This window comes from Trichosurus vulpecula, chromosome 9, assembly GCF_011100635.1.
Source record: "Trichosurus vulpecula isolate mTriVul1 chromosome 9, mTriVul1.pri, whole genome shotgun sequence".
Taxonomy (NCBI): Eukaryota; Metazoa; Chordata; class Mammalia; order Diprotodontia; family Phalangeridae; genus Trichosurus; species Trichosurus vulpecula.
In genome coordinates this window covers 29583238-29599754 of record NC_050581.1, presented here as the reverse complement: position 1 = coordinate 29599754, position 16517 = coordinate 29583238, and the positions used below count along the sequence as shown (strand labels likewise).

The 16517-nt window shown below is 37.3% G+C and overlaps 1 protein-coding gene across 1 annotated transcript in view; it reads right to left on the bottom strand.

The window, feature by feature from the left end:
- Nucleotides 1-205: 205 nt before the first annotated feature.
- SPTLC1 (serine palmitoyltransferase long chain base subunit 1) overlaps nt 206-16517 on the bottom strand; it is a 124568-nt gene continuing 108256 nt past the window's right edge. The window contains exons 13-15 of the mRNA XM_036739000.1: nt 6592-6709; nt 2163-2236; nt 206-1426 (exon numbers count right to left, since the gene is read on the bottom strand). Of these exons, the coding sequence (XP_036594895.1) occupies nt 1333-1426; nt 2163-2236; nt 6592-6709 (286 nt within the window). The 3' untranslated portion in view covers nt 206-1332. The remainder of the gene's footprint in view (nt 1427-2162; nt 2237-6591; nt 6710-16517) is intronic.

The following is a 16517-nucleotide window of genomic DNA, read 5'->3' as shown; positions in this document are numbered from 1 at the left end:
CAAAGGCTCATCCTCATCAGTGTACTGTAATCACTAAAGCAGCAACCACAATTAAAACCCCTTAGGCAAAACACAAAGCGTTTTTCAACATATTTTGACATAAACTGTACTAGAATCCACATATTATTAATATCATTAGTTGTCAAAAATAAACAACTTTTATAATTCTATTCATTACCACTAATGAGGGAAGAAATGATCAGTATAGTGTTTATGCATTATTTGCATTTATTGAAAACAATGACGATAGTTTTGATTGTTAAAGGGAAAACAATTAAAATACAGCTTAAAAATTTTATCTTAGAGCTTTTGTATTATCTGTACAGATTTTTGATATCATAAAAGCAGTAAGGAAAACCATTCTGTGTTCCTTTAACACTGAGAAAACCTACAACCAATATCTCCCTATACAAACCCATGATACAAAAAAATATACATTTAAAACATCCTAAAACATATAAAGGCCATAATTAAAGTTTTTGAATAATCACAATAACCTCCTACCCCAAATAGATCAGAAGTCAACACATAATATATGTAAAGATCAAATACATTAAATAAACTGATTTAAAACTTCCCACCTTAGATAATAAACATAAACAATATGGGCTGTGTAAGAACATTTTCTCTATTAGAGATGTGTAAACAACAATATATTTAGTGTGTAACAAAAAATTTTAGAGCATAGTATATTAAAATGAAAAGTTCATAGTAATAGCAAAAAAATACATATAGTTTCCTTTAGACATTATCTATCATTAAGCATGAAAGGATTAAGGAGAACTGTGAAAAAGTGGAGTTGAACTATATATTCAATAATCATTGATAAGTTTCATTTATGTATAACTGTTCCTCAAAGTTTCATTAAATCATTTTTATATGGAATCTTAGGGACTAAAGGGTGCTTAAGGAACTTTCAATTTTAGAAGGAAAAATACTTAATCGGGAAAGTTGAAAAAGTGGAAAATGAACTTTAAAAATAGTGGTGTAATGAAAATCCTCACTTAAACAGTACTAAACAATACAGTTCAGATTCTGCTCAGATACGTTTAGCTTTTGTCTGACAGAATTGCTCTCGGGACTTACTTTCTGGAGAGAGAGAGAGAGAGAGAGTGTGTGTGTGTGTGTGTGTGTGTGATGTATGTGTTAAGCCATTCCTCTTACATTCATACTTTTTGTCTGTACCTCCATGGAATGATTCACATAAACAACTGCAAGCTCTTTTTCAAAGGATATCCCACAAAGAATTTGAATTCTTTGAGATGTCCACATACTACAGACTGATACAGAGATGATGCATATTCTGGAACATATTAAGTCCACTGATAACGTCTAATGCAGGACGGACTGTGCAGCTTCTTTGATTGTAGACGCAGCCTTCTCTAGTTCTTTTTCAGTTTGTTCTACTGTCACCACAATTCTGATACTGTTGAGAAAAAGGATTTTTGGGCATGTTTTGTTATTATTTTTCGAAAGAAAGTGCCACACAACACAATCTAAGCAACGGCTGACTCACTATCTATCTCTCTTGCTAAAGCTTCTGGCTAACACAACTACTCCCTCTCACGTAGGCTGAGAACTGAATCACTTGCTGTACTTCCAGAGCCTGATTTCCCACTTTTACATGGAAATTCTCTATTTAGTCAGGTGTCTTTATGAGTCTATTCAATGTGACATAACATACTCTAAGACAGAAATTCTCAACTTGTTCTGAAAAGTAGACTAGAAAAAATTTTCTTGAGAGCATCATTACTTAAAGTGGTACCTCATTTGCCTTATGTTCAAATTATGAATCTGCGCAATTAAAAAAATGTCAATAAAATAATTTAATCCTTGCTCCTCTGTATTGTTTTTACTGTTATTTTACCACACGCACCTATTCAGTTTACTTCCAAGGTGTTAAGTACTCCCCAACACAGAGTTAACTTCTATTAGGTGAACATTCTTATAAAGTTTGTGAATCCTGGAGTGCTTCGGTCTTACAAGTTAAAATACTGGCTTGAGAATAAAAAAAAAACACACTATACTTCAACATTAACAAAAAAAGTTCTTTCATGAAGCAATCTTTTAGAAATGTTTCAAAACATATATTGTCTTTATCCACATGCAGGCTATAAAATAGGTTGAGGGAAAAGTGGAGGGAAATTTTAATTTCTACCAACCTAGGAGGAGGAAGGCTTTTCTCTTCTTTTTCCAAGTAGCGTGCTTGAGTTAATGCGATATTTCTATTCATGCACTAAAGAAAGAAGAGATTTATAACGTGAACTTCACAGACTGTGGTAATTAAAACAGTAAGATGCAGTGAAATTTAACACTTCGACAGCAGTCTTAATTTATTTTCCCAATTACAGATGCTGGAAAAAAACAAAACAAAAACTAAATAATACTGAACAGACCATGGGGAAACAAAATGGGCAGAGTCTAGTGCTGGAAAAGCAAGGAGAAAAATATGGCTTAACAATAACATGTGGTCAATTTTAGATGATGCTCCCACTTTAACCATAACCCTAAGTAGTGGCCCCCACTAATATCATCCTGTGGCTGAAGAACTACAAAAGGCCATGCTTTCAATAGCCAGGGCAGCTGGACCTTATGACTTTCTTAGAGTGCAAATCTGAGATGAATATGAAATATTGACTCAGCTGTCCCCACAAATAGCTATCCTCCTATAATCTCCAGAAACACATAAGATTGGCTTTTAAAGTACTTCATAATCTGGTCCCTTCCAGCCTTGCAAATCTTCTCTTATGTTATTCTACTTTATGTACTCTGAAGTCTATTGATACTGGCTACTTTGCTGTTCCTCACCCAGGAACACAAGATACTCTATCTCCTGACTCAATGCATTATCACTGGCTGTCTCCTGGCTTTCCTGACTTCCTTCAAGTCTCCCCTTCCCACTTCTGCAAGAAACCTTTTCCATTCCTCCTTAATTCTAGTGCCTTCCCAGAGATTATCTCCAATTTATATACATCTTGCTTATGTGTTCTCACCCATTAGATTGTAACTCCTAAAGAGCAAAGACTATTTTTGCCTTTCTTTGTATGCCCAGCTTTTAGCATTTTTTTTTGTTGTTGTTCACTCGTTTCAGTTGTGTCTGACCCTTTGTGACTCCATTTGGGGTTTTCTTGGCAAAGACACTGGGATGGTTTGCTATTTCCTTCTTCAGTTCACTTTACAGATGAGGAAACTGAAGCAAAAAGGTTAAGTGACTTGCACAGGGTCACACAGCTAGTAAGTGTCTGTGGCTAGGTTTGAACCCAGGTCTTCCTGACTCCAGTCCCAATGCTCTACCCACTATGCTACCTAGCTGCTCACATTAGTGGATGCTTAATAAATTCTTACTGATCACCTGAATTGAAAAAGGGTCTTTATTTTGGGGGGAGAGTAAAATGAGTGCGATGGGCTATTTCAGACATTTTATATTTCCTGTATTTCTTATGGAGTGCTAGAGAGTATTTTGAGTTTTAAGCATTTTCTGTAATAGAAGAAATAAAAACAGCTGTTCTAGACCTGACAGTCATATTGTACACCGAGTAATTTTTCTAGAAGGGAATCTAATATTTTAGGAAGACCCTAAACACGAGCCATATTTAAATTTTGTTTCACAGATCTCACTGCAGTTATTTCAAAGAGGGGGCAGAATAAAAGCAACAGAAACCTGATGCATGCCACTACCCTGCTCTTTGGGGACAGATTTCCTCAGGATGAATCTAGATCTGGGTGAAGTCTGAGTTAACATCCCTTGTGGGAAGGCTTCTTTCTCATCCCTTCATAGGTGATACCATAACGTGGTATATGGTATCTGGGGGCACACACCCCTCCTTGCGTTCCTTCCTTCCACCCAGCCCCCAACTTGCAGGATGACTGATTATGCAGGCAGTTCTCGCTTTATGTTGGATTGTTCTATAGACATCTATGTAAAGCGATTGTACCTTAAGCAAATTTGCCTGCCAATGTGGGTAAAGGAGTGAGGGAGGCTGGAAGGGGGCCACGTGACCATGGAGGAAGGGGGGCAGCAAACGGTTCAAGGACATGGTACTCTGAGGAGAGAGAAGCATGGGCAGGAGGAGGAACACATGAGGCCAGGGCCTGCCACATGGAGGCTTGGCTGGAACCAAGAGGAAGAAGATGCAGATACGTAGTGGCTGGGCACAGACACTGATAGAAAAGAAATGGTGATATGTAGGGGCCAGGGACAGATAAGGTACCCAAGCGCAGACAGATGGAAGAATAGGAGACAGACACTTGGGGGCTTGACACATGATGGGCAGGTGGGTAGAGTGCCAGAAGTCTCAAGCCAAGCCTCTATCTACTGCTGCAGTGCGGGCATTTGTTCTTCTGCTTTCCCTTGGAGTTTTTTGGGGGATGGGGTGGGGATGGGATGGAAGGCTCCAGAGTGCCAATCCAAGGGGCAGTATCAGAGACAAAGAAAGCATAATACTGTACAGTAAAGTTAACAAATGTGTTTTTCTGGAATTTGGATTTCTTTCAGAATTCTTTATGTAAAGCTGAATTTATGTAATGAGAATTTACATAAAGTGAGAACTGTCAGTAATCCCAAATGGTGGTTATCTCAGCTCAGAGGTATCTGGTGGGTGCATAGCCCTAAACTATTGCAAATGAGCCCCCACTGATAATAATCAGCTAAAGGGTACAATTAGTTCAAAGCAAAGGCATTTAATTAAAATGGCACCTTGAGAAACAGTAATGAAATACTTTCCTCATAAACCTGAGGCACATTCTCCCACAACTACATGTTTCTTCATCAATAAAAATGAAAAAAAAAAATATATATATATATATCCTACTTCATAGGGCTGTTGCAGGAAAGTGCTTTATAAACACTATATAAAAGTACTATATAAATATATTCAATATGATTGTTATCATATTCCTAGTTATAAGTTAAAGTGAATGCTATGACATGGCCCAGCATGGTTACAATGACAACAAAATCCTTTAAAAAAAAAGAGGGCGTATCGGGGCAGCTAGGTGGTGCAGTGAGTAGAGCACTGGCCCTGGAGTCAGGAGGACCTGAGTTCCAATCTGGCCTCAGACACTTGACACACTTACCAGCTGTGTGACCTGGGGCAAGTCACTTAACCCCAATTGCCCTGCCTTCTCCACTCACAAAAAAAAAAAAGAGGGAGTATCATAGAGCAAAATAAGGCCTAAAGAAGTGCAGGGACAAATACTGAAAACCCAAGGAAAAAAGTTTAAGTTTAGACCTTTGGTTTAGAGATTCAGAAGAACTAAGGTGCTATTTAAAGCACCTCAGTGTAAAATGAAAAGCAACCTCTAAAGAACGTAAAAAGGGAGGCATGGCTAGTGAACGCTAAGTCTGATATCAGTGGCATTAAGGCAGCCAAAAAGTTAATGCCACCGTGGGCTACATGATGAAAAGCACATCTCTGAGCAATGAGGTTACAACTGCTTGTCAGACTCCATTTGGTGAATTGTGTTCAGTTCCGGGCACCACAGCATAGAAGGGATGTATCGAGGAGAATGACTAGAATGGTGAAGGACCTTGAGTTCATATCAAGAACAGCAGCTAAAGGATATAGGGATACTTAGCCAAGAGAAGTCTTAGGGAGAACATGAAAGCTGTCAAGTATTTGTAGCATTGTCACATGTTACAAAAATAAGACTTGATGTGCTTGATTCCAGAGAAAAGAACTAGGGGCAATGAGTCTGAGTAGTAAAGAGGCAAATTTAGGCAAAAAACCCCAAAACTAAAACCAAAAACCCAAGGCAACTTCCTAACAAATCCTTCTGAAGGAGTAGTTTCTTCCTCACTAGAGGTTTTTAAGCCACATCTGGATGAACACATGCTGACAAGTCAGCATTCTTATTTCAAAATGGATTTGACTAGGTGACCTCTAAGTTCCCTCTTCCAGGTCTGAGATTCTGTGAAGTACTAGAAGTCCTAGAAGTACTCTCTGTACTTATATTTTTCTCAAGCAAACATTCTTTTATTAATTAAATTATAATTACTGATAAAATTATTTCCAGATGGTAAACCTAAAGGAAATAGAAGAAAAAGATTCCATTTGCATGTAGCATGCATGTAGAATAAAAATATTTTTATTTTTCCCTCCTCTACTGTAATTATGGACATTGTAATTACAACTTACAATGTGCTGACACATGAAACAAAATGGTGACTAAATACTATGAGGGTAATGCTATATTTGGATAACTCAGCAATCCAATTATGCAAGTTTATAACATTATATTACACTAAATGTAATTTATATAGTAAATATAGCATATGGCAACATTGTAGAATCTGATTTTATGAATACAAGCTAAATAAATTTTTGTATTACTTTGAAAACTACTTGAAAATTCTCCTTTAGGAGAATCAAAGTTTTCTCAACAGCCAAGATGTCATTGCATCATTGACAATTTCCGGTGGCTGCTAAATTACTTAAAAGGTCATGCATAAATGTGGTAAAGTTGGAATAATGAAAAGTAATTCCCCCTGCCATTAAGCACAGAGAATTCAGATTTTAAGAATTAGCTGAGCCATTCAGAAGCTTCACAAAAGGGTCCCTCTTTTCATACAGAGGAATTAAAGACACTTACTTGATCTACTATCCTCTGAAGTAACTTGATATCATTCTCTCGAGATCCTGTGCTCTCTTCTAGTTGTAAGTGAAATGCTGGTGAAAATGACTCGCCTACTACTCTTAATCCGTAAGTGCTTAAAAAGAGGAAAACATATGTATTTGTAAATATATATGTATACACACACATACATACATACATACATACATATATATATATATATATATATACACCAACATGTGAATATGGAGAATGTAATGAAAAAAATTTAAATATACAAAAAGTTCCTTACCTCCTAAAAATTAAATTTATCAGAAGCATGCAATTTGTATATTTTGGTAATGATACAGAATTAACTTATGTACACAAAAAGATAAAAGTGTATGCTGCTGGATATACAGGACAAAATTCAGATTATGGTACATAATTTGTGAGATTATTTTCCTTAGTCAGCCAGTCAACAAGCATTTACTAAGTACTTACTATGTGTGAAGCACTGTGCTAAGAGCCAAATCAAACCAGGAACTTAACCCTTTAAAGCAAGTAAAAATTTTCAGTCTCCATTAAAAATAAATTTAAGTTTAATTTCTCCTCATAAGACCCGATTTACTCAACTGTAAAATGGGAATAATGTTATCTCTCTTGAAGGGTTATTGAGAAGGTCTCTTTGTAAGCTGTAAAATTTATAACAATGGAGCAGAATCAGGAAAATATTGTACACAGTAACAGCCACATTGTGCAATGACTGACTTTGATAGATGTAGCTTTTCTCAGCAATGCAAGGACCTTTAGCAACTTCAAGAGACTCAGGATGGAAAATGCCATCCACATCTACAAAAAGAAATACGGAGTCTGAATGTGGATCAAAGCAGACTATTTGCTCTTTTTTTCTTTAGTTTAGTTTTTTCTTTCACATGGTTCCTCCCATTCATTCTGATTCTTCTATACAACATGACTAATGTGAAAATATGTCTAATAAGAATGTATATGTAGAGCCCTTATTAGATTGCACACTGTCTTGGGGAGGGAGAAGAGGGAGGTGGAGAAAATTTAAAATTTATGGAAATGAATGTTGAAAACTAAAAATAATTAAATTTGTAAAAAAAAATTTACAACAATGTGAGCTATTTATTGTTGTTACATGACTGGTATTCTATTAGGAATCAAGAAGAGGACACTGTCTTTTGAGGGTAGGTGAAGCACACTGCTACTTTAGCATGTAAGGAGAAGAACAGTATGGGAATAATAAAAACCATTACAAATTTTGGACACCATGTCTCAGTTGCCTCACCATCTGGGCAATAATAATCACTAGCATTTATATAGGGCATTAAAATGCTTTACGAGTATTATGTTATTTTATACTGATAATTCTGAGAGGTATGTACTATTACCACTCCAATTTTACAGAGGAGGAGACAGACAGACAGACAGACATAGCTAGTAAGTGTCTGGAACCAAATTTTAACTCAGATCTTCTTGATTCTTGGTCCAATGAATTAGGATATCTACCTCTAGGGTTAAGTAACTAACTGTCTAGTATAACCTAACTTATGAAATTCTGTTAACTACTATTCTAAATATAAATCTCCTGATCATCTCCACACTAAATTACTTGATTTCTGGATGTCTTCACATTTCCTTCCATTCTGAATGTCAGACTCCACCCTTGGGACATTTACTTGATCTTAGATCTTTACTTAGATCTTTGATAGGTAGGTGAACTTTTGCCTTTTCTTGGCAGAAAACTAGGACCTCATACTACTTGCCAACCATCTCCATGTTACGTCCCTCTCTAGTTCTGGCCATGTCCCTATCCACCATGTATAGTTTTCCTTAATTAAAATTTAGTTCTTTAAAAGCAGAGGCTGGCTGACTTGCTTATATTTGTATCCCTAGTACACAGTACAGTGACTGGCACATGGTAAGCACTTAATTACATGCTCTGTCTATCTAGCTGACCTACTAACTTAAGCAAATAATACAAACAAAGCATTGTGGAAAGAGCCCTGCATTAGGAGTCAGAAGACACCCTTCTTCTCTTGGAGCTGGTTTTAACATTGCTAAAGGCAGATGATACATGCACTACTAATGTCACAGGATGATTGGGAAACATTTTGTAAGATATAAAAGCTCATATAAATGTAAGTTACAGGATTATTATATGGTTGGTATTCTATTAGGACTCAAAAAGAAGGCATAGATAGACTTTGGGTTGAGGAGCATTACTACCAAGGCACTAAAGGGAAGACAGAGTGAAAAGCAAAACAAATGTTAATTTCAGAGACACTAAGAAGAGAAAAAGAAAGTTTAAGAACCTGAGATTGAGGTCTGGGATTGTTAAAGAGAAGAATGATAGAAAATTAGGGAAAGGCTACTGCAACGTAGATTACTAGTCGTGATAAGCAGTGATAATTCAATTACTGGTAATGATAAGATGCCTTCTCTATTTCCACCCCCCGTTTTTAATAAAGGTATGAAGAAGAAAAGGTATGAGAGGTTATGACGGAGGAAAATACATAAAATAATCATAAATGAACAAGAATGAAATAAATTTATCCATAAAACAGAGAAGGATAGCAGAATGGATTAGAAAGCAGCTTCTAGTTTGCTATCTACAAGAAATACAGTCCAAAATTTGCAGAATTGAAATAAAGGGCTTATAGAAAAAATTATTATATTTTAGATGAATTAAAAAATACAGAGGTAATGAACTTAATTTGAAACATGGAAGCAGTAAAAACAGATATAGTTACACTATGCTATATTGTATTTTTGTCATTCAGTTGTTCTTGTAGTATGACTCTTCTTGAACCCCACTGAGGTTTTCTTGGCAAAGATACTGAAATGGTTTGCCATTTCCTTCTCTAGATAATTTTACAGGTGAGGAACTGAGACAAACAGGGCTAAGTGACTTGCCCAGCATTACACAGCTAGTAAGTATCTGAGGCTAGATTTGAACTCTGGAAGATGAGAGTCTTCCTGACTCCAGGCCTGGTACTCTATCCACTGTGCCACCTAGGTGCCCCTACTACACTATATAATGAAATTACAGCAATACTTTATAAAGGCACCAAATTCCTCATCATCTAAGCAATTAAAATAAAAACTAATTTTATTACAAGAAGATATATACAGCAAAACTATACTTAATAGGTCAACAAGCATTTATCCAGTTTCTGTTATGTGTCAGAGACTGTGCTAATTATTGGGAATACAAAGAAAGGCAAAAAATAGCTCCTTTTCTCAAGGAACTCAGTCTAAATGGAGATATGCAAACAACTATGTACAAGAAAGATATACACAAGTGAAACCAAAAATAATTTACAGAAGGAAGGCACTAGTATTAAGGGGGATCAGGAAAGGTGCTTTTTTTTTTTGTAGATTAAATAATTTTATCTGGCACTTGAAGGAGGCAAGGGAAAGGTGGAGACAAGGAGGGCCTCAAGAGATTGTTCCAAGCATAGATAGTGAAAATGCCTAGAGTCAGGAGATAGAGTGCTTTATGTGAGAAATAGCAGGAAAGTGTTAAGGTATAAGAAGACTAAAAAGTTAAGAGGGGGGTAGATTATAAAGGGCTTTGAATGCTAAATAGGATTTTTTATTTAATCTTGGAGGTGATAAGGAACCACTGGAGGTTAAAGTAAAGCTCATCTTATTAACTGTTAAGCGATCTATGAATATCTCATTTTGTTCCACTAATGAAATTAATCTAACAGAATACTATCTAGAGTCAGGCCTCTCCCTAATATTTGGTAAAGTCAGTAACTGGGATGAGATGCTACCGTAGTTCACAAGTAGGGGAAGGTTGATGAAAGTACAAAAGATGGGGGTGATTGGATGGCTGGACATTGCACTGTGCCACTTTGAAGCTGGAGCTCTTCTGGTGGTGTATGGAGTCCTTTCAACAGAAAAGCAACCAGACCCCTGCAGACTTGTAACAATTAGCTCACTGGGTACTAGAGGAAGCTGCCAGAGAGGAAGGTAAAGAAAGCACCAGATCTAGCATCCTTTGGTTATTATTTACCATTCTACAGAAGTTGGACTGTAAGCATAATAAGACTGAAAATAAACTGGTCCAGCATATTCAGCAACTAAAGTCAGAGCTCTTGGCTTTTGAAGACAGTACAAAGAAATGGAGCTGGTTAACAGGAAAAGAAAAAGGAATTCTGTTGATGAGGATGAGGACTGATAGGTCATAGCCAGGAATGAACAAACCAAGGACAGGCAGTATAGTATTCAATCCTGAGGTTTCACTGCACTGAACTGAGATCGGGGCTGTAAGACAGGAAAATGAAAGCAGCAGTGAGGTGGAGACTTTGGAACCAAAGGTAAGCTGCAGGCTTACTCTACGTTGTTGTTCCTAGTTGGGTGAATTCTTCTCCACCAAAGAATGGGGGAAGTTGCAAGCAAAGTTCGAATAGTGGCCTGATGAGTCACCAGAACTGTGGTTAATAACTTTGTGGTCCAAATGAGCCAGTGCGGAGCCTCTCTCCTCCACAGCATTCTACAGGTTTGGGAGCCCTCTGAGGACTTATTTTTAAGGACCACTTGAATCAGCTACCTGTGCTATACATGGAAACTGCTCTTTGTCCCTTTTCAGGTGGGTAAGATAGGTAATCATTTAGACTTAGCCCCATAAAGAAAAATTCCCATTGGAGCTGGCTCCCCAACAAGTATCTACTAGGAAAGGAGTGAGGTTCCCAAACAAGACTAAGTCAAAACCTAGAAGTTCATGCAGAAGGCAGATCCCAATCTAGTCACTATATCCAGAAACAAGCAGGCATATAATGCAAGAGCAATGGAAGAAACAAATTCTGACTCAACCACAAAGCATTAATCCAGAAACCGAGGTTTGAGACATGAGTACATGTATGAAAATGCCAAACACAATAAAATATATCATAAGGTCACATAGTAACCAAGTAGTAATCTAAGCAAAGTTTTAAAGAAAATAATATCCTGGATAGAAGAACTATACGAGAACATGGAAGAAATGAAAAAAAGACCTAAAAATATGCTAAAGGAAATGACAGCTAGGAAAGAAATAATGACAAGGAGAAATAACAGTTTGAAATTGTATGAAATCTTGCATAAGAACTAAATACCCTGAACATTAGAAATGGGCCAAAAAGAAATAACTAAATGAGACAATAAGAAATATTGAAAGATAAGCAAAAACACTGAAAAAAAACAGAAGAATACATTTCTTTGGTTTATATTAGTTACATACCATCAAAAACAATTGAACTGGAAGACCAGTCAAAGAGAGTTCATCTAAGAATCAATAGAGTACCTGAAAATCACAGTCCCCTTAAAAAAAAAAGCCATATTTCAAGACCATATAAATAAAAACTGTCCCGGACTATTAGAAGGGGGTAAAATGAAAACAGAAAGAATCTACCAATCAACTGCTGAAAGAATCCCAAAATGAAAATAACCAGGAAGGAATAACCAAAATTCAGTTTCCAGGTTAAAGAAAAAAATATTTTAAGTAGTCCAAATTTCATAGTTCAAGTACTAGGGAGCTGTCATCAAGATCACATAAAACTTAGCAGCTGCCAGATGAGAGCCTAGAATGTGTATTCTAACAGGCAAAAGGTAAAAGTGAAAGATGAAGAATAATCTATCCAGTAAAACCGAATATTATCTTGCAGCAGGAAAAAAATGTATCTTCAATGAAATAAGGGACTTCTAAATATTTCTTTCTTTATAGAAGTTTTTACTGATATTTTCTGCTTCTCACATTACCACAGTATAGAAAGTCATCTCATATAAGAAACAAAATTTTTTAGAGAGGAAAAAAAAGCACAATTAATACACCTTGAGTGGTGGGTTGGGGCTGTCTTCTCATTTCTCTTCATTTGAGCCCCACTTAACTTTATAATTATAGTTACTTCTGGTTTTTGGTGTGTTGTTCTTTCCATTTACATCGTAGCTATTGCATATATTGGTTTTTTTCCACCCTGTTCATCTACATCCTTCCATTTATTCAGTACAGTAATATTCTATTACATATCTATACCATAAATTTCTTAGTCATTCCCCAACTGATGGGCATCGACTTTGTTGCCAATTCTTCACTATCACTAAAAGTGCTGTTATGAGTATTTTGCAGTATGTGGGGACCTTTTTCTTATGAATGGCTTCTGCATGGTACAAGCTCAACAATGGAATTTCTAGTACAGACATTTTAGTCATTTTATTTGCATAATGCCAAATTGCTTTTCCAAATGATTATACCATTTTAGAGCCCCACTAACACCACATCAGTGTGTCCATCTCTCCACAACCCCTCCAACAGTGGCGGTGGCCATGTTTTGTCATCTTTGCCAATTTAATGGGTATGGGGTGAAATCTGAGGATTGTTTTGATTTGTATTTCTCTTATTATTAGTGATGTGGAGCATTCTTTCATGTAGTTATGAATATGTTGCAGTTCTTCTTTTGAGAACTCTTTGTTTATATCCTTTAACCTGGTTGTTAATCTTATACACATTTATTACTATTTATTATTTTGGATGCCAAACTCTTTTCAGAGAAATTTGATACAAAGATTCTCCCCCTCCCCCACTTGACCATGTTCCTTCTTATCCTGGATATGTTAATGTTGTTTGTACAGACGCTTTTCAGTTTCAAGTGATCTAAGTTATCCCTTTTAGCTTTTGTAATTGCCTCTATTTAGTTAAAAATACATCTTCCTGGGGCAGCTAGGTGGCGTAGTGAGTAGAGCACCGGCCCTGGAGTCAGGAGGACCTCAGTTCAAATTTAGCCTCACACACTTGACACATGTACTAGCTGTGTGACCTTGGGCAAGCCACTTAACCCCAATTGCCCTGCAAAAACATCAACCAAAAATACATCTCCCCATAGCCATAAGAGGGATATGATCTTTTTCTTAATATTTTTATGATATGATCTTTAATATTAAGGTTACATATGCATTTAGAATGTATTGTGGGGTATGGCATAATTTGTTAGCCCAAGCCTAATTTCTGCCAGACTATTTTCGAGTTTTTAACAAATAGCAAGTTTTTCCCTAGGTGATTTACACTTTCCACTTTATCAAATACTAGCTCATTGAATGCTAATTATTTCTGAATCTCCCTTGTCTAGTTTGTTCCATTGATCTCTCTATTCCTTAAGCAATACCAGATGGTTTTGATGACTACTGCTTTATAAAATAGATTTTTTAAAAATTTATTTATTAACATATTTAGTTTTCAGCATTGATTTTCACAAGAGTTTGAATTACACATTTTCTCCCCATTTCTACCCTCCCCCCCACTCCAAGATGGCGTATATTCTGGTTGCCCTGTTCCCCAGTCAGCCCTCCCTTCTGTCAACCCACTCCCCTCCCATCCCCTTTTCCCTTCCTTTCTTGTAGGGCAAGATAAATTTTTACGCCCCATTGCCTGTGTATCTTATTTTCTAGTTGCATGCAAAAACTTTTTTTTTGTTTTTGAACATCTGTTTTTAAAAATTTGAGTTCCAAATTCTCTCCCCTCTTCCCTTCCCACCCACCCTCCCTAAGAAGTCAAGCAATTCAACATAGGCCACATGTGTATCATTATGTATAACCCTTCCACAATACTCATGTTGTGAAAGACTAACTGTATTTTGCTCCTTCCCAACCCATCCCCCTTTACTGAATTTTCTCCCTTGACCCTGTCCCCTTTCCAAAGTGTTTGTTTTTGATTACCTCCACCCCCATCTGCCCTCCCCTCCATCATGCCCCCCCCCTTTTTTATCTTCTTCCCTCTTCTTTCCTGTGGGGTAAGATATCCAATTCAGTATGTATGGTATTCCCTCCTCAGGCCAAATCAGATGAGAGCAAGATTCACTCATTCCTCCCTCACCTGCCCTCTCCCCTCCTCCCATAGAACTGCTTCCTCTTGCCACCTTTATGCAAGATAATCCACCCCATTCTATCTCTCCCTATCTCCCTCTCTCAATATATTCCTCTCTCATCCCTAAATTTTATTTTAGATATATTCCTTTCATCTTCAACTCAGCCTGTGTCTGCTCTCTCTCTCTCTCTCTCTCTCTCTCTATATATATATATACACACATACATATATACATATACACATTCACTTATATATATACACATAAACATACATACACATAAACATATATATATACATATAAACACATATATATATGCATATTCCCTTCAGCTACCCTAGTACTGAGGTCTTATGAATCATACATGTCATCTTTCCATGTAGGAATGTAAACAAAACAGTTCAACTTTAGTAAGTCCCTTGCAATTTCTTTTTCTTGTTCTTTTTTTTGATTACCTTTTCATGCTTCTCTTGATTCTTATGTTTGAAAGTCAAATTTTCTATTCAGCTCTGGTCTTTTCACTGAGAAAGCTTGAAAGTCCTCTATTTTATCGAAAATCCGTATTTTGCCTTGGAGCATGATACTCAGTTTTGCTGGGTAGGTGATTCTAGGTTTTAATCCTAGCTCCATTGACCTCCGGAATATCATATTCCAAGCCCTTCGATCTCTTCATGTAGAAGCTGCTAGATCTTAGATTATTCTGATTGTGTTTCCACAATACTCAAATTGTTTCTTTCTGGCTGCTTGCAGTATTTTCTCCTAGATCTGGGAGCTCTGGAATTTGACGACAATATTCCTAGATTTCTTTTTGGGATCTATTTGAGGGGGCAATCAATGGATTCTTTCAATTTCTATTTTGCCCTGTGGCTCTAGAATATCAGGGCAATTCTCCTTGATAATTTCTTGAAAGATGATATCTAGGCTCTTTTTTTGATCATGGCTTTCAGGTAGTCCAGTAATTTTTAAATTATCTCTCATGGATCTATTTTCCAGGTCAGTGGTTTTTCCAATGAGATATTTGACATTGTCTTCCACTTTTTCATTCCTTTGGTTCTGTTTTATAATATCTTGATTTCTCATCAAGTCACTAGCTTCTACTTGCTCCAATCTCATTTTTAAGGCAGTATTTTCTTCAGTGGTCCGTTGGACCTCCTTTTCCATTTGGCTAATTCTGCCTTTCAAGGCATTCTTCTCCTCATTGGCTTTTTGGACCTCTTTTGCCATTTGAGTTAGTCTATTTTTTAAGGTGTTGTTTTCTTCACTGTATTTTTCAGTATTTTTTTGGGTCTCCTTTAGCAAGTCATTGACTTGTTTTTCATGGTTTTCTCACATCCTTCTCATTTCTCTTCCCAATTTTTCCTCTACTTCTCTAACTTGCTTTTCCAAATCCTTTCTGAGCTCTTCCATGGCCTGGGACCAGTTCATGTTTTTCTTGGAGGCATCTGTTGTAGGCTCTTTGACTTTGTTAACTTCTTCTGTCTGTATGTTTTGGTCTTCTTTGTCACCAAAGAAAGAATCCAAAGTCTGAGACTGAATTTGGGTGTGTTTTCGCTGCCTGGCCATATTCCCAACCAACTAAATTGACCCTTGAGTTTTTCAGTGGGGTATGACTGCTTGTAGACTATAGAGTTCTATGTTCCACATTTGGGGGGGATGCGCCAGCTCTGCCACACCAGCACTCCTCCTTCCCCAAGAACCCCCAACCCAGACTGGGCTTAGATCTTCAGCAGGCTGTGCACTCCTGCTCTGATCCACCACTTAATTCCTCCCACCTGGTGGGCCTGGGGTCAGAAGCAACTGCAGCTGTAGTAGTCCCACTTCTGCTGCCCTGGGGGCAGTGGCCGAACCATGAACTCCTTCCACTCCCGCAGCTTTTCCCACTAACCTTCTCTGTTGTCTTTGATGTTTGTGGGTTGAGAAGTCTGGTAACTGTCACAACTCACTGATTCAGGGCGCTAGGGCCCGCTCTGCCCGGCTCCTGGTCTGGTTGGTCCATGCCTCTCACGCTGGGCTCTGCTCTGCTCAGCTCCCAGCTCCGTGTGGGATATACTTCACCCAGAGACCATCCAGGCTGTCATGGGCTTCCCTCTGCTGTTT